At 35.4% G+C, this 27062-nt stretch overlaps 1 protein-coding gene across 1 annotated transcript; it reads right to left on the reverse strand.

Annotated features, from left to right (window-relative positions):
* Positions 1 to 209: 209 nt before the first annotated feature.
* Positions 210 to 27042, reverse strand: Noc3 (Nucleolar complex protein 3). The gene is made up of 13 exons (XM_069815480.1): positions 26905 to 27042; positions 20766 to 21061; positions 18662 to 18834; positions 16213 to 16445; positions 15789 to 15945; positions 13034 to 13167; positions 10757 to 10957; positions 9396 to 9584; positions 7680 to 7861; positions 5673 to 5881; positions 2652 to 2833; positions 1597 to 1826; positions 210 to 476 (listed from the first exon to the last, which is right to left on the reverse strand). The coding sequence occupies exons 1-13, from the start codon at positions 26911 to 26913 to the stop codon at positions 269 to 271; spliced, it is 2403 nt and encodes an 800-aa protein (XP_069671581.1). The 5' UTR covers positions 26914 to 27042; the 3' UTR covers positions 210 to 268.
* Between the last annotated feature and the right edge of the window lie 20 nt (positions 27043 to 27062).

Here is a 27062-nt window from a genome sequence, read left to right on the forward strand (position 1 = left end):
GTAAGAAGAATAAATTATATAGCTTATAAATACAAATATCTACTGTATTTGTAATGCTTTTTTACATGAGAATTGTACAACATTTATTCCTGTTTACTGTTTTCCTTCATGTTATATGTTTGTATTAATGGTTTCCAATAAAGTGATTTCATATAAGGCTATACAAGTATTGTTCACATTAAACTGATACAAGTAATTAAAAAACGCAATATGTAACAATTCTTTATTAAAGTCTCAGCTATACAAAATAAGATGTGTCCATAGTATGTTATGTAGCTGACATATTTTCGAAAAAGTCTAATGGGCCTTCTGTGTGCTTTTCTGAGATTTCTTTCACGTAATCAGCAAAAGATTCATTCTTTAGACGAAAACTTTTTGGAGGCCTAGATTTTGCCTCAACTTTCTTGGGAATGGGAATTGTTGGCCGGAACACCATTTCTGATGGATCAAATTCTTTGTACAGTTCCTCTGCAGACCTACAAATACAAAACAAAATTAGTTATATAAAACAATTTTAATCTATAATCAGATCACGACAGGCTAAAGAAGCAACTTTTCTTTGTGTTGATGTAAGTCAGACTGGCATTCAAAAGCTTATTATGTTAACACAGATTACAGACACTTTAGAGGGAAGATTATAATTTCCATGTATTAGTAAATTACCGTATTTTCTCGAATACCCCACACACTTTTTTTCCCCAAGTATAAATAAAAACAATATGGATGCGTGGCTTATTCGAAATGACGTTGGCAACATTTCCCGATTTTCCTCCCACACAGATATTTCTATTCTTAACATTGTTAAATGGCATTTGGATTAGCAGTACATGTGTCAGAATCAAGTTCAAGTGTGAATGATAAGTGTATAATTTGTGCATCTTATATTTTCAATGGATTCGTGATGCATGGGCACGCATATCATTCACTCTTGTTGAAAAAAGCTTCAAACAAAAAATGTAGCATCTCCAATCAGCTGCACAGAACAGAAGATGAATGTTAATGGAAAAGTGAAAGCAAAGACGAATGCCTGGGCAACGATGATGGTGATGACGAAAACAGTGCAGAATGAAGAAGGTAATAGTGATAGTAGGTAATTATTAAAACAGATAGATTTTTTATCTAATGTAACTTGATTAAAGATGTATTCACGCCGAAAGTGAAAGCTGAAAGAAAGTTACAAAAAAGAAAAAGTAATGAGGACTGTGTAACTTACACTGATTACATTTTGGGTTAATGTAGAGTATCCGACGCCCACTGAACGAATATTTCACTTTTATCACTGCCAATGTTGCGCTATAATCGTATATGCAAGGTAGGCTATAACAAAAACCTAAACTAACCAAACCTAACCTGTCAAAGAAGCAACAAGTTATACTAAATATGTGTAAAATTGGCCTATGTCTCTATAGTGGGTGGGACATAAGTAATATTGACCACATTTTACATGATAATATCTTTGAAAAATATTGGAGTGCAAGAGGTCAAATGACTTTATTGTCAAACGCCTGGCATTAGAAAACAACAACAACATTTTACATATGTCTGAATAGCCCACAATATTCTTCACAAGCCAGTGAGGGTTTACAAGTTACTTACAGCTTTGTCAGTTCTGGTGGCAAGCACCCCTCTCCTGATGCTGGTACACCTAGCAGAATATTACGGGCGAACTTGCTTACAGTTGGGTGATAGTGGTGCTGCAGTGCTACCAACTCCCACAGAGCCGAGTTGCTAGCATTGCAGTATTCAGGATCTTCTAATTCTGGGAAGTATACACCTTGTCCGACAGAAGAGTCAGGGTCCAGCAAAATGTCTACAGATCTGTTTAGCTGAAACCAAGTGCATAGGAATTTATTATTAGAAGACCAAATCATCACAATGTAAAACATATACCGGTACAGTCCTTGATTAACTTTCGTCTGGCTGGACCTTTTTCTCGACCTAATACCAGACGGATATTAGTACCACCATCATCAAGTGGAATCAGCACAATGCTAGGCCTCCATTCAACGTAATAGAGAATCTCCAATGTTCCTTCAATGGAACAGCAAAAATCAGAGTGAGATAAGTGGCCAACAGGCCTGGAGCTCACATAGACACTTTCTCTCAGCCACAATTTCCCTTTTTAAGAACGCGTTTTCACATATCTTTTAAGTGTTTCTTCTCCCATTGACATCGGCATTGAAGAAACACAAATTCTGCAGTGCACTTTCAGTAATCCGACATAGTCTGTGCAAGGAAAGGCCAGATTAGTCACAGCATACTGTAGTCCATTTTATAGTCTGGTATTATTAAATCATAATCTGTGCCATATCTCAAGATATGTGTCCATGTCCGTGAATTCCCATGTTTATATAAACATAAAACATTCACCACAGAATCTCATGAAGTTGTTCTTATGAAGATTTGATACACTTGAATAGTGTTCTGCTATTTTGTGTGTATTGACAAGAATGAAGGTGCAATTATGAAAAAATAATGGGATAGTAACAAGGAAAACAGGAGTCTATCGTGACAGTCTCCTCCAAAACTATCTTTCCTCCTCATCAACTTCATTTGGACTCCCCAGGATTTGAAGCCAGATCATTGGCATGGAAAACCAATACTGTGCAGAGTTTCGTTAAATACGTGGACACATTTTCCATAATACATACCTGTATGATAGTTCTTATGATAGCAAGGCAACCAAGAGAGCCATTATGCAACAGCTGTATTGCCATCGTTGCTAGTCTCTTTGTGAATGCAAATATTCTTTGTTGTGTAAGTCTCTTCCGCCGATGAATCAAAGCCAGATTTAATGTTTTCAACACAACTGGAAGGTCTCTGTGGTTTACACCTAGAATACAAAATTATTACTCATAAAACAAGTCAAAGAAAGACAGTCTGGTCTTTAATAGCATGTTGATGGGACAGCGGGAAAATCAAGCTTGACTTTGCCTGTTAAACAATGTGATTTAAGACTTTCATGGCGTTTAACACAATACAGCATGTTTGGGAGTTTTTCTTCGTATTATAGATACAGAAATATCCATGATGTGGAATTCTATGTTGAAAATATTGACTAGTGACACTAATTTTTGGAGCACTATTGTACTGTTTAAGTCATGTCAATCTCTGAATAAAATGTATGGACGAAAAACTAAAGTTTTATTTGCAGTTCAGAACTGTTTCGAAATTTATTTATTAAAATTTAAATGTTTAGGACTTTTCATAAAAATATGGGCCTTCAAAATACAGATGTCTTGGAACCCTAAGTAAGTTTTTCCTTTGTAGTATGACAGAACTTGTTTCCTGAAACCAAAACACTTCATGTGCTCATTTATATGTAATCCATAAAAATCTCTATTTTAGGTATGATTTTATTTGGTTTCAAGTGTTCACCAATAGCACAACATACTGGATCTTTCATAAGTCCGTGAAACATTTTAGAAATTCATCACAAATAAAATAAGCAACGGATACTACATTTTATTACACAGAAATGTACGTAAACTCTTCACGTTTTTTTTAAATATCTCACAAATGCTCAATGTGTCCATCTTGCTGATATGGCAGACATCTAGCCTATAATCCATTTCATGCCACATGAACGTCAGCATATGAAAATCGATCAGTGCCACAGTCGCGAAGTTACTGACAGCAGGTAATGGGGGTACATAAACAATGTCCTTCATGAATCCCCACAAAAAAAAATCGCAAGGTCTTAAATCATGAATGTCTTGTACTATTTTCTGATGTGGCTCACTGTTGAATTGTGCTTGAAATAGTTGCTGCACAGTCACAACAGACGATGTTCTTGCGTATTCTAACACAAAATGATTTCTCATATTTATTTAACGCCATATTGATTGTTACTAAAATGTCTCTTAGCAACTAATTCACTATTACCATACTCCTTCTAGTGGCAGACCACGGCAACTAAGTAAACAAGCCTCTTCCTAACAAAACTAATTCACTACTATTCCTCCTAGCGGCAAACTATGGCAACTATGCTGCTGAGACTTGGACCATGACTAAGGAGAACATAAGTACAATCCAGGCAGGAGAAATGAAATTTTTAAGAAGCTTAGACAAGAAAATAAGAAGGGACAAAATCAGAAATTAATTTATTAGACAGACATTAGGAGTTAAAAAATTAAAAGATACAATAGTGAAAATGAGATTAAAATAGTTCGATTATTTCAAAAGAAATACCAAGAAGAGCATTGGAAATGAAAGTCAAAGGTGTAAGAACATTAGGAAGACCCAGGACTAGATGGTTAGATCAAATACGCATAGATTTAAAAGAGAGAGCCCATGATTGGGAAAGAATTCAAGAGGAAGAATAGTGGCAAGACAAGACTTTGTGGAGGAGGCTATATTCTGAGACCACCCACAACTGAATGGAAACATCTACTGATGAGTCAGCCTGGTTGGCAAGTTGGTATAGCGCTGGCCTTCTATGCCCGAGGTTGCAGGTTCGATCCCGGGCCAGGTCGATGGCATTTAAGTGTGCTTAAATGCGACAGGCTCATCTCAGTACATTTACTGGCATGTACAAGAACTCCTGAGGGACAAAATTCTGGCACACCTGCGACGCTGATATAATCTCAGCAGTTGCGAGCATCATTAAATAAAACATAACATTTCTACAAATGATGATGATGATGATGATGGCCTGGGTGGCGCAGTTGGTAGAGTGCTGGCCTTCTGTGCCCTAGGTTGCTGGTTCGATCCTGGCTCAGATCGATGGCATTTAAGTGTGTTTAAATGTGACAGGCTCATGTCAGTAGATTTATTGGCATGTAAAAGAACTCCTGAGGGACAAAATTCTAGCACACCGATGACGCTGATATAACCTCAGTAGTTGTGATTGAAGCAAGTAAAGCGATCGGTTTGGAAGTAAATCCCGAAAAGACTAAGTATATGATTATGTCTCGTGACCAGAATATTGTACGAAATGGAAATATAAAAATTGGAGATTTATCCTTTGAAGAGATGGAAAAATTCAAATATCTTGGAGCAACAGTAACAAATATAAATGACACTCGGGAGGAAATTAAACGCAGAATAAATATGGGAAATGCGTGTTATTATTCGGTTGAGAAGCTCCTATCATCCAGTCTGCTGTCCAAAAATCTGAAAGTTAGAATTTATTTGTTCTGTATGGTTGTGAAACTTGGACTCTCACTCTGAGAGAGGAACATGGGTTAAGGGTGTTTGAGAATAAGGTGCTTAGGAAAATATTTGGGGCTAAGAGGGATGAAGTTACAGGAGAATGGAGAAAGTTACACAACGCAGAACTGCATGCATTGTATTCTTCACCTGACATAATTAGGAACATTAAATCCAGACGTTTGAGATGGGCAGGGCATGTAGCACGTATGGGCAAATCCAGAAATGCATATAGAGTGTTAGTTGGGAGACCAGAGGGAAAAAGACCTTTAGGGAGGCCGAGACGTAGATGGGAGGATAATATTAAAATGGATTTGAGGGAGGTGGGATATGATGATAGAGACTGGATTAATCTTGCACAGGATAGGGACCGATGGCGGGCTTATGTGAGGGCGCCAATGAACCTTCGGGTTCCTTAAAAGCCATTTGTAAGTAAGTAAGTAAGTTGTGAGCATTGTTAAATAAAACATAATTTTAAAAATAATGATGACGAATATACACATACATGTGGTCTTAATTACCTGCATTGACTATTAGAAGATTACAGTACAAATGTTTGTAGAAACGGAAAGGATCAATATTTAAGAAATCTCCCTGTCCAGAGAGCAAAGTAAATACTGTCTGGATACAATGAAGCTGCTCTCGATGTCCTAACTGTTCTTGCTCCAGCAATTGGTTCAGTACATTCACTATGTCTTGATAGAACTCCATGTTAATGCAGTGGGCATACCTGGAAGATAGCAAAATGGCAATGCAATACCATTTTTAAAACAATTAAAATTATTACATTAAAATATGACAAAGAATAATGCTGACACTGATCAGGAAGAGAAAAAGGAATTGGCTGAGTCACTGGCGAGAAGAAACTGCCTACTGAAGGATGCACTGGAAGAAATGATAAACAGGAGAAGAGTTCGGGGTAGAAGAAGATATCAAATAATAGACGACATTAAGATATATGGATCATACTACACGAAGACTAGGAGAAATAATTAAGTTAAACAACTATTTGGTTTAACTTAATTATTTATATATTTTAATGCGTAACTCACTGTAAAATCATTTATCATTCATACAACTCGTATTCATAATTGTTTTGTTAATATGTATGATCTGATGATGGCTCATGTGCACCAAAAACGTTAATCTATCTAGTTTGAAATAACAATGTAATTACTTAAAATCCTTGTATATTGTATACTGATAAGCATAACGACAGCCACTACCCACCACAACATATAGATACCTGTTTATCAGACCTATTCCAACATGTTTATTAAAAATAAGTTTATTTTTATTTTTCAAAGTGTTTGTGAGAAAAGATTGAAATTTACAATATGTGATTACGATATTGCTATGCATATTCAGTAAAAATTCCAACTCTCTAGCTCAAAAATTGTCAATTTTAGAAATTTCAGTAGTGCATCACCTTAACCTGTGGATTACAAGCCAATTTCGTACATTGCACACATACCCACAAATTTTTTAAAATGAATGTAAGGATTATATCATCACCTGAACGCAAGAACTAGGTAACTCGAAATTTGTGTTTTTTGGTTATCTCTTCTATAGTGTAGAAAAAATCGCACAAAATGTAATGCAAGAACTTGGTAACTGAGTGAACGATACCAGCGACATCTATTTTCCAATGTAACAAATAGGTAAAAAAAAAACAGACATATTCCTTAGTGCAATACTTACTTACTTACTGGCTTTTAAGGAACCCGGAGGTTCACTGCCGCCCTCACATAAGCCCGCCATTGGTCCCTATCCTGAGCAAGATTAATCCAGTCTCTATCATCATATCCCACCTCCCTCAAATCCATTTTAATATTATCCTCCCATCTATGTCTCGGTCTTCCCAAAGGTCTTTTTCCCTCCGGCCTTCCAACTAACACACTATATGCATTTCTGGATTCGCTCATACTTGCTACATGCCCTGCCCATCTCAAACGTCTGGATTTAATGATTTAGTGCAATAAATAAGTAAATAGGTAATGTCACAAAATATAAAAAATTAAGTGACCTAGTTCTTGCATTGAGGTGACGATATATAAAAAGTTTACTTTTTCCCCAGTGTGACGAGAAAAGCCTGCATATACCCATTATTCCCATGAATATTGCCTGCACAATTTAATTTAAACTTTATTTATAGAAAATTGTTCATTCTTTACTTGTTTTTTATTTATTTTATTTGGTTATTTTACGACACTGTATCAACATCTAGGTTATTTAGCGTCTGAATGATATGAACGTGATAATGCCGGTGAAATGAGTCCGGGGTCCAGCACCGAAAGTTACCCAGCATTTGCTCATATTGGGTTGAGGGAAAACCCCGGAAAAAAACATCAATCAGGTAACTTGCCCCGACCGGGATTCGAACCCGGGCCACCTGGTTTAATACTTGTACCTATGAAGATTATTGGTCTATGATAACTGAAGGACTCGAATTATAGTGACTGGGGGAGAGGGGAACATCAATGAAAATTCGGTGTCTCTTCTTGGTATACATATATTCAAACAAGTACCTTGCCAGTCCTTCAAGAGTGATGCTGAGAATCTTGGAGGAAGGCGCTTTCTTCAAAACACGAAAATAAATTGTAAATATAATTTTTGTGATTTCTGTTAAATATTTCTGTTTTGCTTGCTTATTCTCTTCAGCTTTAGTTTCCAATAACTCTTTTTCGAGAGCTTCTAGTTGCTTGCTTCTCTACAAATAAAAAAAACCACATTAAAATTTAATTCAATTTGGCACTTTTATTAAATTAATTTTAAGGAAATAACTGTCCAAAATTCCTTATTGAAAAGATATCATAATAACTGTCAGCTGATTCTTTTATCATATTGCCAATGATAATACAGCTTCCAAGTTATTTTCTTGAACTATTATTCAAAAGATATACATACTGTAAATTACATGCAGCAGAATTCGATAAATCCGAACCTCAGTAATCAGGGTGATATAAATTCTGTGGTGTTTGGGTAAAGGGAGATGTCATAAAAATGAGTTCGGAGATAAATGAAAATTAAACTTGGAACCCTTATTACAAATAATTTTCTACACAAATAAAACACATCAACTGCTTGTATTCTTTGATTTTTGCACACCCACTTGTATAATTTAACTTGTGTGTTCATCTGGGGAACAAAATTCCACTTGGACAAAAAAATGACTTATACCCCTTTACCCGAACACCACAGAATTATAAATAACAATCATTAACAAAACAATTAGTATACAGGTTGGAAATGATATAACTGTGCAGATTGAAGAAGACAACAGAATACATTAAAATAAATAAAAACCTATTATACGTTTTGAATTAAGTGCACGATTAATTGGAAAATTAGGCTGAAAGTTTGCATAGTTTGGCAACAGCGCATTGCTGGCTGATGTACGAAAGTACTCATGCATTCAGTCTGAACAGAAGAGTTCCGTCCCTTAGTTACTCCGGTAGGGTTGCCAGACTTCCTAATGGCAGGAAATAACAATATGTTAATCTTTTTTATTTCATTTCCAAGAAAATCATCCATTTTAGTTAAAAACTTCAAGGGGATAAATCATTCCTTGTCAGTTTCTTTAATGATAAGAGTAAAAGTCAGGATTGTGTGGACAGTATTTATATAGCAAAACAGTGTTAACATATAGAGGACAATTATTTTTTGTCTGAGAAAAGTATTCATTTTGGATTAGTATGGTATTAGAGTTTTTTGTTGTACTCTATCCAAGCAATAAACTGCTAAAATCTGCACTGTTATATTATTTCCACCTTGTATAATAGTAATAATAATAATAATAATAATAATAATAATAATAATAATAATACATATTTCATCATTTTATTTCTTTATATCATATAAAATAAGAAAGGAAATTATGGAGGAAGAGACAGTCGTCTGATTTGTACTAAATCATCATTGCATGTTCCTGATTTCAGATAATTCTTTACTAAGAGTTACTATATTTCATGTGTATCATTTTCACAAAAATTTACTCATAGGTACTGAATATAAACAAAATTCATCCAAGTCTAGAAGAAACTGTAACCAGACAGACAGCATGTACAAAAACACTTAGAGTTGCTGAAAACGTATATTTTCTTAAAAATCTCGAAATATATTTTTTTCAGCATCTTAATACTTTTCACTTTATATTACGTATAATGAGAAAATAAAATAAAGACAAATAATACTGTATTTTAAATATTTTACTCATCAGTCTAGCAACCACACCTGTACCATACCTTTCGCTCTTTCTTAGAGAGTGTAAGTAGTCTCTGCTTATGCTTCATCAACTTCTTTTGTTTGAGATCATCTTCCTTCTCTTTGTCGAGGTTGACTTCTTTTATGCGTAACGATAATAGAACTTCCAAAACCTCAGGATGGACAGAATGTGACCGTGATTTCACAAGATGATTGATTCGACGCACAATCTGAAAGCATAAGGAAAACATTATAGTGAGGAATCACAAAACTGTGTATAAAATACATCAGAGTCTTTATTTAAATATGCAAATCCTGAAAGTAGGCATTTAAACTTGTAAATCGTGAAGAAAAAGTTTGAATTTAAATGTGGAAATACTTCATCGATTATCGCATTCAGTAGAACTTCAGTAATTTGGTTTTGTCATTAGCACGGCACGGCTACATGCAGAAACTGATCAGGAAGGACAAGGAATTGGTTGGGTCATAGGTTGAGAGGAAACTGCTTTCTGAAGGATGCACTGAAAGGAATGGTGAATGGGGGCAGAAGAAGATATCAGATGATAGACAACTTTAAGATACATGGACCATATGAGGAGACAAAGAGGAACGTAGAAAATAGGAAAGACTGGAGAATGCTGAGTTTGCAGTGGAAGACCTGCCCTTGGACAGAACACTATAAATGAATGAATGAATGAATATTTCATAATGGACGTACATCCATGCCTTATGCAGGATTTAGACCATAATGGTAGATTCCTTAGATTGTTAAAATTATGGCAGGTATGGGAAATGCATGTTATTAATTCCGTTGAGAAGCTTTTGTCATCTAGTCTTCTGTCAAAAAATCTGAAAGTTAGAATTTATAAAACAGTTATATTACCAGTTGTTCTGTATGGTTGTGAAACTTGGACTCTCACTTTGAGAGAGGAACAGAGATTAAGGGTGTTTGAGAATAAGGTTCTTAGGAAAATATTTGGGGCTAAGAGGGATGAAGTTACAGGAGAATGGAGAAAGTTACACAACGCAGAGCTGCACGCATTGTATACTTCACCTGACATAATCAGGAACATAAAATCCAGACGTTTGAGATGGGCAGGACATGTAGCACGTATGAGCAATTCCAGAAATGCATATAGAGTGTTAGTTGGGAGGCCGGAGGGAAAAGATCTTTGGGGAGGCCGAGACGTAGGTGGGAAGATAATATTAAAATGGATTTGAGGGAGGTGGGATATGATGGTGGAGACTGGATTAATCTTGCTCAGGATAGGGACCGATGGCGGGCTTATGTGAGGGCGGCAATGGACCTCCGGGTTCCTTAAAAGCCAGTAAGTAAGGGAGGTATGGTACTTGCCAAATACACACTGCAGTCAGCAAATAAAATATATCTTATATTACTTACCTCAAGAGAAATCTCTCCTTTCTTGTCATTTTTGAACAAAGTCTTCATTGCATTGGCACAGGTCTCACGTACTGACGGAATGTGATGGTTCAAATATGGAACCAACATCTGTACCAAGTTCTGAGAGAAGTTGAAGTATGAATGTGTCACCAGTAGATCACACATACAACGAAGTGCTAGTTCCCCCAGTTTTATCTCTTGCTGAAATAAAATTAACATTTATTAAATAATAATCCTACAGCCTGTGAAGGGCCTAGACCTACCAGCCTGCTGCTGGCTTCACGCCCACATGCCGAAGCAGAGGTGGACGATTATCCAACCAGAATGGAGGTATTGTGTGGTTAGCACAATGATCCTCCCAGCCATTATAGCTGGCATTCGCAACCAGATTTCACTACCTATCGTAGCTCCCCAAGTGCATCACGATGCTAGGTGGGCACCGGTCCCATACACTGGCCAAAATTTCATGAGAAAATTTCTTCCCCCATGAGGACTCGAACCAGCGCGCATTCCATAACGCAAGTCCTAGGCAGGATGCCTTAGACCACGACACGGACATAAATAATATATAATATGAATATAATGTAAAACAAAGCTATTCACTAAGTGTGACTTAAGATCTTCATGGCATTTGGATTTTTTAATGTATCATAAAGGAAGATACATTCAACATTTAGGAGAAGTTAATATAGTTACCTAGATCTATATTCTAGACTATATGGTTCCATATCAAGCTTAAAAAACTCTGACTGAAAGATAAAATATTTTTACAATGCTGTATTTTATGCTGATCTCCTAAGATGATTACAGGAAGATTTGAAAGTCAAGACAAGAGGAAAGACAATCAAAGAAATCATCCTTCAATAGTAAACCTTAACAAGATAATTTATCACAACCAGGATTCGATCCTGAGCCCATGAATTTCGCAGTCAGACATGCTGACCATTGCTACAATATAGGTAATAAGTATTCGAAAATAATGCACTTATGAACTATTAATTTTTAATTCCTAGTTACAGAAAGAAATTTAGCTTATTTTGAATGGGTTGCCAGCGTGGAATGCCAGTGCTATAGCTCTTTGACTAACAGTGTGCCATACCATGAAAATGTAAAAGTGTAAAATTTAAATATTAAACCACAAAAATCATTTACCTTTCCCTCCTCTTCATTTCTTTCTCTCCTTGCAGAACATGAACATTTAAAAGCTACAAGCTTGGTGATGTTTGACAAAATTTGCTTAATAATTAGTTCTTTCTATAAAGGAATGAGTCAGTGGCGTAGCATGAAATTTTGAGCAGGGGAAGCTAACTCAAGTTGTCTTTCATGCAATATGAGAAAACGTATTACAAAAATATAGTCTTAAAATAAATAGTAGTTAATTTCAAGTCAGCAGTCAAAGATTGGTTGGAACCTCGTTACACCAATAAAGCATGACCTCAAATGGTACATAGTAATATATGATTTCACGGTTTACACATATCTCTAATAAATAGACACGTATACGTATAGCATTTGCTCACTCCCTGTCATACTTAGATAAATCACAATATTAATGGTCAATAGATACAGTATTAGTATCATTACATAAGTATGCGTCTGTATTTTGAGTGTGTCCTTCATTGACAGCAAGGGAGTCGGTCATTTGTTTTTTAGATCACACTTTTGTTCGTAAGTCAGTCTTGATAATAGAATTGTCCTAAAAAATTCAAGTAAATTGGTGTCAGGAACTGTTATTTCACTCATTATTTATTATATCAGCCACAATGCACACTAACACTTCAACTGAACACAACTGACGAAAAGGGATAACTCGGAAACTACTGATTTTCAACGTCAAAGCTACCTTCTTGCGAGCCTTGCTACCAGTGTAGTTTAGTTAGAAAGGGATGGAAAATCTGCGGGGTGGGTTACACAGAAGAATGAGTGTAAGAAACCAGTCTGCTTGGAAGCTGGTGTGTGCAGGCTTCTTGTTTACTGCTGCATCACAAATCATCCTGAGCTGCCGCATCACAATATTTAACGCGTAAATATAAATTCTATTAAAATTAATATATAATTTTGTCCATAAGCTGCAGGTTTATTATGAAATTATTATTAACTGGGGAAGCTGAGCTTTTTGGCTTACATTGACGCTACACCAGTGGAATGAGTTACCAAAAATAGTAAGGATCACCCCACGACATGAAGCTCATAAATTTAAATCTTTGGCTGCAGTGTTTCTAATGAGTAGAGTAATTTGGTTCTTTAACCATTGGGCGAAAACAACAAATACCCCACCTGTGAAATAACTCTGGAATTTCCACGCTTCTTGTTCAGCACTGATACCAACTTCTCCAGCCTCTGAAGATAGTTTCTGTAGGAACTCAATAGTGTCTTCTCATAATTTTGTAACTGCAGAGTTTCTTTCTTTACTGCAACAAACAATAATTATAACTCTTTGTTCCCTTTCTGAATCTTACAGATATGCTTGTAACAAATATTTCGTTGATAGTTGATCCCAACTCACTTATTTCTGCTGTCGATGTTATCAGTGAGCTGAGACATTGGCCATGATCTCAAGCTCATATCCTCAATAGAGAAGGGTGACAGTCACTTATGATTAGGGTACGGATTTTTAGGTCGTTAAAATGTAATTTTAGGTGCCTAAAATAGGCTTAAAAGTGTAGGAAATTGTCTCTAAAGAATTGAAAATAAGCTCTAACAAAAAATAATGTTTTCTTTAAAAACATGTTTCAAATCATCAGGAATTCACTTCTAGAATTTAATAATTTTAAATACTTATACACCGTTACCACCACTACTACTAAAAGTACAAGAATAAGAAATATGTAACTAGTTATACATAAACTAAACAATTAAATGTGAGAAATAAGTTTTAGACATAAATTCAATACACAAACAAGTTAAATATAATCAATTTTTACCAAGCCTTGTCTGTTAATTATTCATAATTAGCTTATATAAATTACTAATACTTTTTCAAAATTTTGAACTAAAAAGCATGCTGTCAGTCACTCAACACAAATTTGTATGCTGAAAATGAACGCTCCACATCCACTGAAGCAACAGGAGCGTATTTCAATTTTGACACTACTTGGACAGGAATGTTACATTGTAAATCCGTGTTCTTCCCTGCTAGGATATCTGAAGCAGTACGCAGGTCCTTCAGTCCTGCTTTTGTCTGCAGAACTTGCTCCAGTTTATCCCGTACTTTATTCCCAACAGAACCAGGAACACATTCCGAATTTAAAATACAAATTTTCGAAATAAGAATGGGTGCTTTGACCTATTAGAGATAAAACATATTTAATAGGTCAAAATAGGCATTTTTAGGTGCTTTTAAAATACTAATTTTAGGCATAGTTTTATATGAAACGTGTACAGTAGCGTGCAAATTAATCCGAACACGACATATTTTTACATTTTCTGTCATTGTTGGCCTCACAGCTGCTCATACCGCTTTAATTGACATCTGTAGTACGTGTAATTCCATTGTTGAAGGTCTGTCACTATTTCTTTTAATAATATGTGACATTTTGCCTGTCGTTTTGTACTTATAAGCATTTCAGTTGTGTTGAAGACTTAATACTGCAATCCTGTGTATATTCTGTCTTCACAAATGGATACAACTCCACGAAAACGGTCTAAAATTATAACATTAGCAGAGCATTCTTCTATGACACAGAGGCAAATTGCTGCAGAATGTCACATCGGTTTGGCTACTGTTAATTCGATCATAAAACGATACAGGGAGACTGGATCCATCACACCCCAGAAAAAAGGAAACTGTGGCCGGAAAAGGAAGACTTCACCTGCAGATGATCGTTTAATTGTCAGGAAAAGTAAATTAAATCCTAGACTAACTGCTGTCGACTTAACCCGCGAGTTAATGGCTACCACTGGGGCGAATATTCACGTCACAACAGTGCGGTGTAGGCTTTTGGAAGCCGGATGAAGGGCTCGTAAGCCTATTAAGAAGCAACTGCTAACCCCTGTTATGTGCAAAAAACGCTTAATGTGGGCAAAATTACATCAACACTGGACAGTGAATGACTGGAAGAATGTACTTTTTTCCGATGAGTCTCATTTCGAGGTCCACGGCCACCGTGTTTCTTACGTACGGAAAGGATCCGAAAAAGTAACAGCAGCTCATCTCCAACAAGCACCCAAATACCCCCCTAAAGTAATGTTTTGGGGTTGTTTTACACATGAAGGGCCTGGAGCATTAATACCTATCAAGGGAATGATGAATTCTGACAAATATATTCACTTATTGGAAACCAGAATCGTACCCCAGCTGCAAAAATCATTTCCGGATGGCAGAGGTGTGTTCCAACAAGACCTGGCACCATGCCATACGTCTCGAAAAACTACAGAATTCTTCAACAAGAAGAATATTTAGGTACTCCCCTGGCCAGACTCACCCGACATCAACCCCATTGAGAACTTGTGGTCAATTTGCAAAAGAAGAATGCAAAAAATGGATTGTTCTACAAAGGAGAAGATGATTTCTGCCCTCATTGGTGTATGGTTTCGCGATGAAGAAATGAAGAATATTTGTGGGAAATTAGTGGAATCCATGCTAAATCGTCTCAGAGCTGTTATTAGGAACAAGGGAGGCCACATAGATTACTGAGGTATGTCTTAGATCCTTTTTTTTTATCCCGTTTGAGTGTTTTTGCATAAGTAATTACGTTGTTCGGATTAATTTGCACACTACTGTACTTGCAAGTTTTTATGAACTTATCTTTTAAGTATTTAAAAAATTAAAAAATTTTTAGGAGGTCTTAAATCTAAACTTAACCTAAATTCCAGACCCTGGACGAACACAGGAATAATCCCCTTTAAGGAAAAATTCCTATGCACTAACTGGGAATCGAACCTGGGACCTCATGAACTATAGCCAGAAGCTCTGACCACTAGATCATGAGACTGGTCAGATAAATAATGTTTTGCACTGAACATGCTGAACAACATTTACACTCAAAAACCCTCAGACCAAGTGAACATTAATATTAAAATTCTACTTTACATTTCACTCCCTGGTTATCTTGGTGTTTGATCTGGTACGAAGGGATGACATCTTTGAAGACCTCCAGCAGTGACATAGTGACAAGTTTACGCACAGTTATCCTCAGCTCTGGTGTCTGCTCATTCATCAAGTCCAATAGTCGCTTGAAGTTCTTGTTCTGCATCAAAACCAAATGAGTAAGCCAAGAACTTTTATTCATCGCATATACAGAGAAGTGACATGCTAAGTAGGTCAGAAGCTACAGTATCGTCGTGATTATCGTTCTAAATCTGAACTGACAATCTTGTTTTAGTTGTGTGTTGTATGTTGGCAGCTACCACCCACAAAACAAAGATATTGTTCACAGCTAATAACAAAAGTAAATTTCATACATCAGTAGTAAGTAACACTGTATGAAACTACTTTCAAAGTGAATAGTAAATACCTTGAGTTGTGGATCTTCCAGCAATCCACTAGCAAGCACGCCAATGAGAAGTTTGCGTTTACACAGAGCCTCTTCCCGAGCTGCCAACAGTTCTGCAGTACTGACTGGTTGACTGGTATCTATCTCATCATTTTCCTGAGCCTTCAGTTCTTGCTCAAGCTCTGCATCACTGTCAACTTCTTCTTCTTCTGCCATGGGTTTATCAGGTACTTCTTCAGGTTCTGCTTCATTTTCTAAAAATTGTCATTCATTTTCTTATAAGACTGTAGTCATATTGGAGTACATATTGGCACATCTACAACTGATAATGTTTTCTTATTACAACAAATGAGGCATGGGAAAGGTCGTAACTGCCAAAAATTCGAATTTTTAGGTTTTTCAATGAGAAGGTAATAAATGGCCATGCCAATGGCACAGAGAAGGTAGTATGTCCGTATGTAATGAAACGAAGTTGGAAACGTAGTCACTAGATGTTGTAAGTTGTATGTGCACAGCTGTTGGCGCGGAGAAGGTAGTAACTCCTTTTACAACATCAGAGTGTGTCTAGACAAATATGGGCTGATAACTGTGCAGGGCAGAATAAGAATCGGATGATTCTAATGGTCCTGATTTACATTATTGCCAAGAAACATTTTGATTCAGTGGTCTTGAAATTCCTGGTTTCAGAACATTCCTACATGCCATGTGATAGGGAATTTGGCATCATAGAGAAGAAAAAAAATTCCAGAAGAGGTAAGGCCTAATAATGTAATAATGATGAAGGATGAGGATTTCTTCGATTTTTCTGCAGAATGTGACAAGTTTTTGAATACAACTCCTATCAAAATCAGCACCCTCAACTGGATTAGACTCTCAAGAGCTAATTTTCCTCTAATAAAAACAAGACAGTCATTTAATGACCTTGAAATGTGGACAGAGCACAGGATTTTTAAGAAAGGATAGTTATTAACGTCAGTCACTAACTTGCATTGCTTGCAATGCCTTGAAAGAAGACCAGTCGTCCCTGATGCCAAAAAGAGAGACTTGTTATTTTTGTGAGACTTCCTCGATGAAAAGTATCATGCATTTTACCGAAAAATTTGTACATAATGTATAAATAACGTTAATTCTCAGTTTGGCTAAGGAGTGATTTCAACGTTGTATTTTCATAAAATAGGATTTCACAGATAAATCTGTGCCAGACTTTTCAAATTTCATATGTAACACAAACATGAGTGTATGCCTTTCATTTAAAGCAGTTTCTGTAATAATGTAAGTGAGAAAGTGTTCATAAATTTGTTTTTTGCTTCCCCTGAAAAATTTTGTTTTTGGCAGTTACTACCTTTCCCATGTCAGCGCCTCAAATATTCACAGAAAGAAAAGAATTTAACTAGGAAAAGTATGTTGCTTCTTGGATTCTGAAATGGAATTTCACAAACTAGATAGAGATAATATATGGTCAATTATGAATGATCAAGGATATCCATATCATCTGGTAGAAGCAATAAAAAAACCTGTACGGAAATTTTAAATAAGAATAAATACAGGAGAAATTTAAATGGAACCTAAAATTGTATTATAAATCTCACTTATTTTTTTCAATGTACAAATCAATGACATCTTCCTAAAATGGAAAGGAAATTTTAATATTGGAACAAAGTTAAATCAACAAAGCATTTTATATTGTTAATTACATGCTGATGATGCAGTTTTGATTTGCAGAATGGGTGATTTGCAATGCAATGTGTATCAACTAAACCACATTTTGTAAAAACTTAGACTTCAACAAACAAAATTTGATAACACAATCTCAAGGGAAGAAATGGAACTCTCTGCATCATAATCCACAGTTAATTCCCGATTTACCACGCAAATCGTCTGTTGCTGCATTTGGATTGGCAACAGGCCATGACTGTTTGGCCAAACACCTGCATAGAATTGGAATATATCAGTCCCCTAACTGCCCATTGTGCAATTCAGATCAAGAAATGGATTCGGAACACCTCAAAATCTGTGCTTCAGTGGCTGACCATGACAATATCTTTGAAAAATATTGGAGTGCAAGAGGCCAAATGACTTTACTGTCAAACGCCTGGCATTAGAAAACAACAACATTTTGTAAAGAATGCAATATGAACATTTCTAAAGAAATGACTAAAATAATCCTATTTTACCGAAGATAAAACATAGGACTTGCATTTGGGAGGTCCTGGGTTCAAGTTCTCGGGCTGGTCAATCTGATTTTTTTTTTTTTTTTCCCCTCTATCATAAAATAACTAGAAATCTAGTTCATCTACTTATTGGTCACTTAAATGATGGATGGAACAGGCAACTAAAGTAGTAGAAGAAGAAGAAGAAGAATCTAGTAATTGAATTGTAATCGTGCATTTGATTAACCATTCTACTTTTCCAATAAAATGTAAGCGGTTTAAAATCAAATATAAGAGTTTTTTTTTGGTAATAATCTCACCACTGAATTCTTCTGACACAGAACGGTGAACAAGTCCATCTTTAGTTTTAATTGGCAATAGATGTTTAGTCCTCTTTGGTTCAATCCAAGAAGCACTGTCTTCATATTCCTTTTCCACTTTAATATCCTCATCATCCTTTTCTTTTTTTCGTTTTCGACCTTTTTGTTTGCCTCTGAAAACATCAATTGAAAACCATTTATAAGAGGCATTAAAATGACACATACATAGAGCAGTTAAATAAAAGATAATTCTACAATAATAAAAGCACTGTAAAAATAATTTCACTTCCCTCATTTTGTATGAAACACTTCTCCAACAGTGAATGTAATAATTAAAGAAAACTATACCTGTTTTTTTTTAAGATGGGGCATGACAGTAGCATTGCGATTGGAAAAACAACTGAATGTCACATAGCGTGGTAGGCTTGTTGTTATGGTAACGACGGTTGAGTTGCCATACTTACTGTTCCCACGTAGCGAGTGCTTAATAGCTCTCTTGGCGACATTTATTGTGCACACAATGTTAGCATTGGTACATCTGTCTTTGATTCTCTGTCGATTTTTGTATTGTTTTCTTACCTTCGCATCAATTGTCAATGATGTTTTAATGTCAGCCATCTTAACGTCAATTGCTAGCTTCCATCAGCTGGCAGTGTGGTAGTGCATTTTGGCAACATAGCACTGTAGTTCCAAGCTCGGCCACTTAACTTCATCTTTCAAAAAAACAGGTATAAAACTGTGGAGCTAGTAATTTTAATAAAAGAAATTTTCAAATAAATATGCAGTGTGTTCACTATTCAGCAGTGTTCATGAATTTAAATCCTTAAAATACAATGTCTTTCATAATTTCATAATATAAAAATGATTGTTGTTGTTACTGTTTAGTTAACTGTCCGAAGACAGCTTTGAACCTCACAAGTAATATCAACAAGGCACCACTTATGAGGCAACTAAATCAGGAGATAATGGGATAGGGTGGCCAGTTCCTTCCCCCCCCCCCATTACATCGCCGATTAGCTGCATATTTCACTAATCAGACTTCAGATGTATACAAATAATTGTTCTTCTTCTGACATATATCGTCAAGTGAGATGTACTGCCTGATAATAGATGTACATATCGGCCAGAACCTCAATCAGAGGCAAGAAAAAATTATTGTTGTCTTATTAGTGAACTCCTATTATAATGCTGACAGAAACTGTCACAAAGAAATCGTATTTAAAATTTTTCATTAAACAGTCTCGATTTAATTACTTAGTTTTGATTAACATAGATTACTTTGCCGTAGTCTCTCGCTAAGCAGGCACAAACACTTATATAATAGAACACAAGTCAAACCTAAGGTATCAGCATTGTTACTGAGCCGAAAGTTACGTTTTGATCCGCGACATGTTGGATTTTCCCCAGTTAGTTGCTTGCAAATTTTGAATATGATTTGAAGAAAATTATTGCTTTATCTACTTTAAGACAACAATAGATCCAGAATTAAAGCTGATAATATCCCATTCAATAAAATAAATTATATCATTAATAATAAAGTAAAACCCCATAAAAATCAAAATAACTCTAAAAATAAATAAAAATACAAATCTAATAAAACAAATTGATTCTCGGCACAGGACACAATATATCAGTTTTCCTTATTAATTGTTTGCATTATGCCAGAGAGACAATTCTTCTGACACTTTGCATTATAGGTATCTGTTAGTGAGCCATCTGAACTGTATTGATAAATACGTATTTTTAATCATGGTTAGATAGACAGTACAACCAATTTTCCTTGTTGAAATGTATCTACTGAAGAAAAAGTCGTACAAGTTGTGTTCCAATGGCATTTTTCAAAAGCTACAAACCAATGAAACTGTGTGTTGTTAAATTATTAAATAAGAGACGAAAAAAGAGTTCCTGTTTTGGATAAAAGAAACATTCCCCAATGTTTTACAGTAATGAATGGAGTTTTACAGGAGCTTCGTCCTCAGACATGAAATTTGCGACACTGTCAGACTAACAGAATTCAAATAGGTCTTAGTTGTCAACAGAAAACGATCAACCCAACACTAAACTAATACAACATGCAGAAGACATTACAATGCATTATTCTTACTCTGAGTATCGGATGTGGTTCAATAAAGAATAACTGTGACTGGCAACAGCATTTTTAAGAAAGTCCAAGTCCTCCTTTTCGACCATCTGTAGGAGTTCTTCTCCATGGTCACTCTGTTCTTCCTCTTCCTCTTTTGCAGAGTTTAACTTTGCTTGAACATTATTGCCTTTATTTCTTTTGTGCAAGACTGCTAACTTTTTCTTGTGCCTTTTATTCTTCAATTTGCCTTGCTTGCTTAACTTTGTGTGCTTCAAATTCTTCTGTTTTACTTTACTAATACGAACTTTACTTTTTTTCTGTAACAAAATACAAACACAGCATTTCAAATTTATTTACATTTGCAATGTAAGAAGTTAACATTAATTCAATAAGAAATACTGCAATCTTGCAATTACCCTATACAAAAAGGAACAATTTATGGCATGATTAAAATTAATATAAGTAGAAGAGCAGACCAAGAAAGAGATGGTCATCCCAAATGATCCATCAGAACAGGCTTATTGCCAATACTAATTTATGATGATGATGATGATGATGATGAGATGAAATATAAAATTATAACCTATAAATCTAGAACTAAAATAAAATCTCACACACACTAGCCCATGGATGGGCATCATGCCTCACTTGAGAAATAATGCCTCACTGACCTTCACAGAGCTTATCGCTCTGAGTGACATCACCTTCACAGTCCCCATCCCTCCCTAATGCAGCTCCTAGGCGTGGGCTGGTTCTATCTCAGTTTCATAAGCAATATCAGTGGTGGCATAATAGCATTATCAAAGCAGTGTGTACACTTTAGAAAACGATCATGAGAAATGGGAGGAAGAGTTTTTTTTTGCTGTTTCGAAGGGGAGAACATACGATGTATGTTATGCTCGAAAATCCTATTAGGCATTAATAAATTTAATATACAATGACATTACTCCTTATGTCATAAAGAACATGAATTAGAAGGTAAAACAAATTAAATGTTAAGTGTTCGCATGTTCGCGTATATATATATATATAAAGTACTGGCAGACTATTTCCTTATCCAACAACTTCTCTGAAGATGGCCACAACACAGCGGTCGAAACATCAGCCAATAACACTAAGACAATGCGGTAATTAGAAGCCCTGAAGCTTATCCACACACCAAATTAAATGTTATTTTTCGTACTATTCCGAAGAAAATTTATGATCATAACGTTTGCATAGTATGCTAAATACGACATTATACCTTAAACATGCTGCGTTAAAAGGTACGAGGAATTAAATGTTGTTTGTACGTATTATTTCCAGAAGAAATTTATTAAAAAAATATTAAATGTGCGTAGAAAACGAAATATGATTTTCTGAAATTATTTTAGGTCGAGAACATGCAAATCTATTAAGTAATCTTGAGAAATGCCAGAATATTCAAGAAAATAAACGCAGACAACGTGATGGGATATTATTAGCTAGTTACGCAATTTCTCGCCTGTGATTTAGCCTAAATCAATTCAATGATGGAGAATTAGTAAAGAGGTTTATGATTAAAGCTGCCGAATTAATTTGCCAAATTGAATAAAAGTTTTCGAGTCTCTCACGTTAACCAAGCGCTTTCCTAATAATTCGCCACTGACCGCCTGAGCGATTACGATAAAGTGACGCAGGTCGCAGCAGTTTATATTTTCCATCGTACTCTGCAGTCTCCTCTCCTAGTAAACAAACTATTTCAAATCGAGTGCCTCACGTAACCGAAAATTGTGCCTATGTGTGCACTAGCCTATGTACCTTAGTACATACAGAATGAAGAAAAATTAACGGACATGCACTCCACCATGAGAATGTTTGGCGAAAATCACGTGCTGTTGATTTTTTAAACAGACACAAGTGAAATTACATGGTGGTGATGGTGGTGGTGCCAATGGCAGTAGCAATGATTAAACTTCATAAATGATTCGAATATAGCTATTGATATGATGTATTCGGTATTAGGCCTAAGAGCTTATCTATGAAAACAATGCAACTACGAAACCAATGTCTTTTTATTTAGATAGGCTAATGAAATACCAAAAATGAATCCATTATTTAAAATTAGTACAGCATTTCAGTATTATAGTTAAATTTCATTTTATAAAAATCATAGAATTATATAAATTTAAATAGCCTGTATGTGATTTCTTCATGTAAATATTTATTTTATCCACCAGTAACAAAATACATTGAAACTTCTCAATAGCAGATAGACATAGCTACCTTCTAGGAATGAATGTATGTCAATATGTTCTATATTATATTTAAATGATATAAGGTAAGCTTGCTTAGCCTACTTACTTACTTACAAATGGCTTTTATAGAACCCAGAGGTTCATTGCCGCCCTCACATAAGCCCAATATTGGTCTCTATCCTGATCAAGATTAATGCAGTCTCTAGCATCATATCCCACCTCCTTCAAATCCATTTTAGTATTACATCTCAGTCTCCCCAAAATTCTTTTTCCCCTCAGGTCTTCCAACTAACACTCTATATACATTTCAGGATTTACCATATGCACTACATGCCCTGCCCATTTCAAACGTCTGGATTTAATGTTCATAATTATGTTAGGTGAAGAACACAATGCGTGCAGTTCTGCATTGTGTAACTTTCTCCATTCTCCTGTAACTTCAGCCCTCTAAGTCCCAAATATTTTCCTAAACACCTTATTCTCGAACACTTTTAACCTCAGTTCTTCTCTCAGAGTGAGAGTAGAAGTTTCACAAAGTAGTAAGTTATTTTACGACGCTTTATCAACATCTTAGGTTATTTAGTGTCTGAATGAGATGAAGGTGATAATCCCGGTGAAATGAGTCCAGGGTCCAGCACCGAAAGTTACCCAGCATTTGCCCATATTGGGTTGAGGGAGAACCCCGGAGAAAACCTCAACCAGGTAACTTGCCCCAACTGGAAATCGAATCCGGCCCACCGGGTTTTGCAGCCAGACGCGCTAACCGTTATCCACAGGTGTGGACTTCACAATGTACACAGAACAACTGGTAATATAACTGTTTTATAAATTCTAACTTTCAAAGGTAAGCTTACAGTATGTAATTCTGATTATGTAAAACTACGAAAACCTTTTTTCTCTGATTTATTTTTTAGTCATGTTTTAATAGTAAAATTTATATTCAAGGGACTGGGACTACTTAAAAAAAAAGACAGTGGGAACGTTGATTCTAAAGAATTTGACATAAATAAGACATATCAAAATTACTTTTCAGGCATAGTGACCCTACGATATAGACGCATTTTAGTAGCTTAAAAAAAATGAATGGTCACCTAAATGCCAGCAATCTGCATAAATTAGGAAAATTTCTTTTTAGAGTTAAAATTAGATGGGAAGAGAAAGTCAAAGCTCTAACGGAGATGGAATTATAAATGTTGAGTAGTCACACGATAAGAAACTACGAAGAGTAGTCAATGAAGTTAACAGAATAATTCTTAAGAGATTGAGCAAAAAATGAAAAAGCTAAGGTAGGAGTTTTAAATACAAGAGCTATACTTATTATTAGTTGTGTATTATTATTATTATTATTATTATTATTAGTAGTAGTAGTAATTTTTATTATTATTAGTAATTATTATTATTATTATTAGTAATTATTATTATTATTATTATTAGTAATTATTATTATTATTATTATTATTATTATTATTATTATTATTATTATTGTAAACAGAGGATACTTATAGGTTTAATATGTATTAGTTTTTGTTATATTTGTATAGAGAGTGATGGCGGATTAAGAACTGGAACACATCTAATCCGCCATGACGTGAACAATGATTGATGAAATAAATAAATAAATAAATAAATAGACGTATTTATGCCAATTAATTTCCAAATATGATTTCTGATGTTCATCTATCAAATTTTGAACTGCAATAGTCCAAATACACACTATTCAATATTAGATAGAAAATGGAGTGAGACAGATCCCCATGGAAAACCATTGGGCATGTTATAGGCCTATACAGAATGGAGATGGATCATGTAGAAAACCAAAGAACATCTGGAATTTACACAAAAAAAAGTGACTGAGCAATTGACAGATGAAGTGGACCTTATGCCTGGTCCAACTTACATACGTTTTACCTGCACATGCATAACGTTACAAGTAAGAAGGAATTTGTGAACCGTAAAACTGAGTTATATTTAGAACTGAATGCATCCAACTCAGTGTTCAGTCTTCGTTCAGCTCTAAAAATCGCTCGTTTTACAGTAAACACACTCCTTCTTTCTTGCAACTTTTTGCATGTGCAAGTAAAACGTCAAGTAAGTTGTTGCATTTGGACTGGGGTTTACACATTGTTGTGTCTTACATATTCTACCAAATATACTGGTAAGAAGGAAGTAGGCCTAAGTGTCAGAAATTTACTTCAACAAAAATCCCATTAAAAGCATTTACATTTTATTACCGTATGTATTTTAAAATATTGGGTGATCTACATCGCATTAAGTCAAGTTGAAATTTGAATCAGAAGGTACCAAGCTATTAATTCAATAAACAGTATCATTAGAGTTACACAGCTTTACCATACCAGTGGTAGCTTAAATTGGCCATAGTGCAAGATGTTTTTTAATTATTATTCAACTACTGAGTTATTTAGTGTTGATGGAATTGATGATAGCAAGATGGTATTGGGCGAGATGAGACCGAGGATGCGCCATAGATTGCCTGATATTCGCCTTACAGTTGGGAAAAACCTCGGAAAAACCCAACTAGGTAATCACCCCAAGCGGGAATCGAACTCGCACCCTAGTGCAACGCTGAATCATCAGGTAAATGCACCCTGAGCTATGCTGGTGGCTAGTACGATGTTAGTTCAATGTCCAGATTACATATTTGGAAGGGCACTTCTTTATTCTTCAAGGTTAATTCTACTGAAGAAATAATATGCGTACTGAAGAAATAATATGTGATTCTATTAATTGTTTTAGAACTCTGACTTAAATTTCAGTAACAGCACTTCCAAATTTACAACATTAGTTTTCTTTATTTCTCCCCTTTGCGAAACTTAGAAACTTACATTGGATATATTTATTATTATTATTATTATTATTATTATTATTATTATTATTATTTTATTAAATGACTGCAGATGTATACTTCAAAGTCAATGGGATGACTAAGTACGATCTGATAAACCAAGTGAAATTTAAAAGGATAATGCTAGTCGAGTTAAGAGACATTACAATCATAATTGAACATTTTAGCCGCACGGTAAGTGCTTTCTTCGCCAAGGGTCCGGAGTTCGATCCCAGATACCAGTCGGCCAAAGTATTTTTTTAATCATGAAATTACAAAGGCTGTTCAGAACCGATGAGATGATATAGCAATAATAGAACTGTGGTTAAAAAGAAGCAAGAAAAACCGAAACACTCGAAAGAAAATCACCCCAGAAGCTCCACGCCGTTTTTATTAATAGATCGGATTCCAATTGTTTTTGTAAGTTGTCACTTCCTTTTATATAGTTCTCTCAAGATTCGCTCAACAATTGCATTAAAACTGATAGCTAATGCGGTTTTTTAAAGCTCATTTCCAAGTTGCTTACGTACTATCATAATATATCGGCAGCCTGCATTATATATGTATGTGTGTGTGCTAGCTACAAATAAAGAATAGACATAGGGACATAGACATGCCAGTTATAACCATTAAGAATGTGATTAAGTCTTATAATAATCAATGCGTCGGATAGCTCAGTCGATAGATCAACTATCTACGGAATGAAAGGTCCCGGGTTCAATACCGAGCGGTAGCACTTTTTTTTTTTTGCCGAAACTTTCAGAACAGCCCACATATTCATCCAGCTCCCGGCACTGTGAAACTGAAGAATATGATTAATTCTCATCATAATCAATGCGTCGGATAGCTCAATCGGTAGAATAGCTAGCTATGTAATGGAAGGTCCCGGGTTCAATACCAGTCAGTAGCACTATTTTTTTTTCTTTTGCCGAAACTTTCAGAACAGCCCACAGATTCATTCAGTCCCCGGCACTGTGAAACTGTGTACCTCTTCACCTTTATTTGTGATTTAGAAAAGTTGTTAATTAAGCCAATGGGAAAGAATGAATGAATTTATAGGTTAAGTTGCACACGTGAAAGCTTTTCTTTATAGGCAACATACCATTGTCATCTCAACTTATAAAGTATCTTATATCAGTTCAGTATGAGAAATCAATATAACTTTCGTAATTACAACAAATATTTCAATTCACAGTGCGCAACACGTTTGAAAAACACTACAAACTGTAAACACTACATTGACAACACAACGTGGTTCTT

Source organism: Periplaneta americana, chromosome 2, assembly GCF_040183065.1.
Source record: "Periplaneta americana isolate PAMFEO1 chromosome 2, P.americana_PAMFEO1_priV1, whole genome shotgun sequence".
In the NCBI taxonomy this organism is placed as follows: Eukaryota; Metazoa; Arthropoda; class Insecta; order Blattodea; family Blattidae; genus Periplaneta; species Periplaneta americana.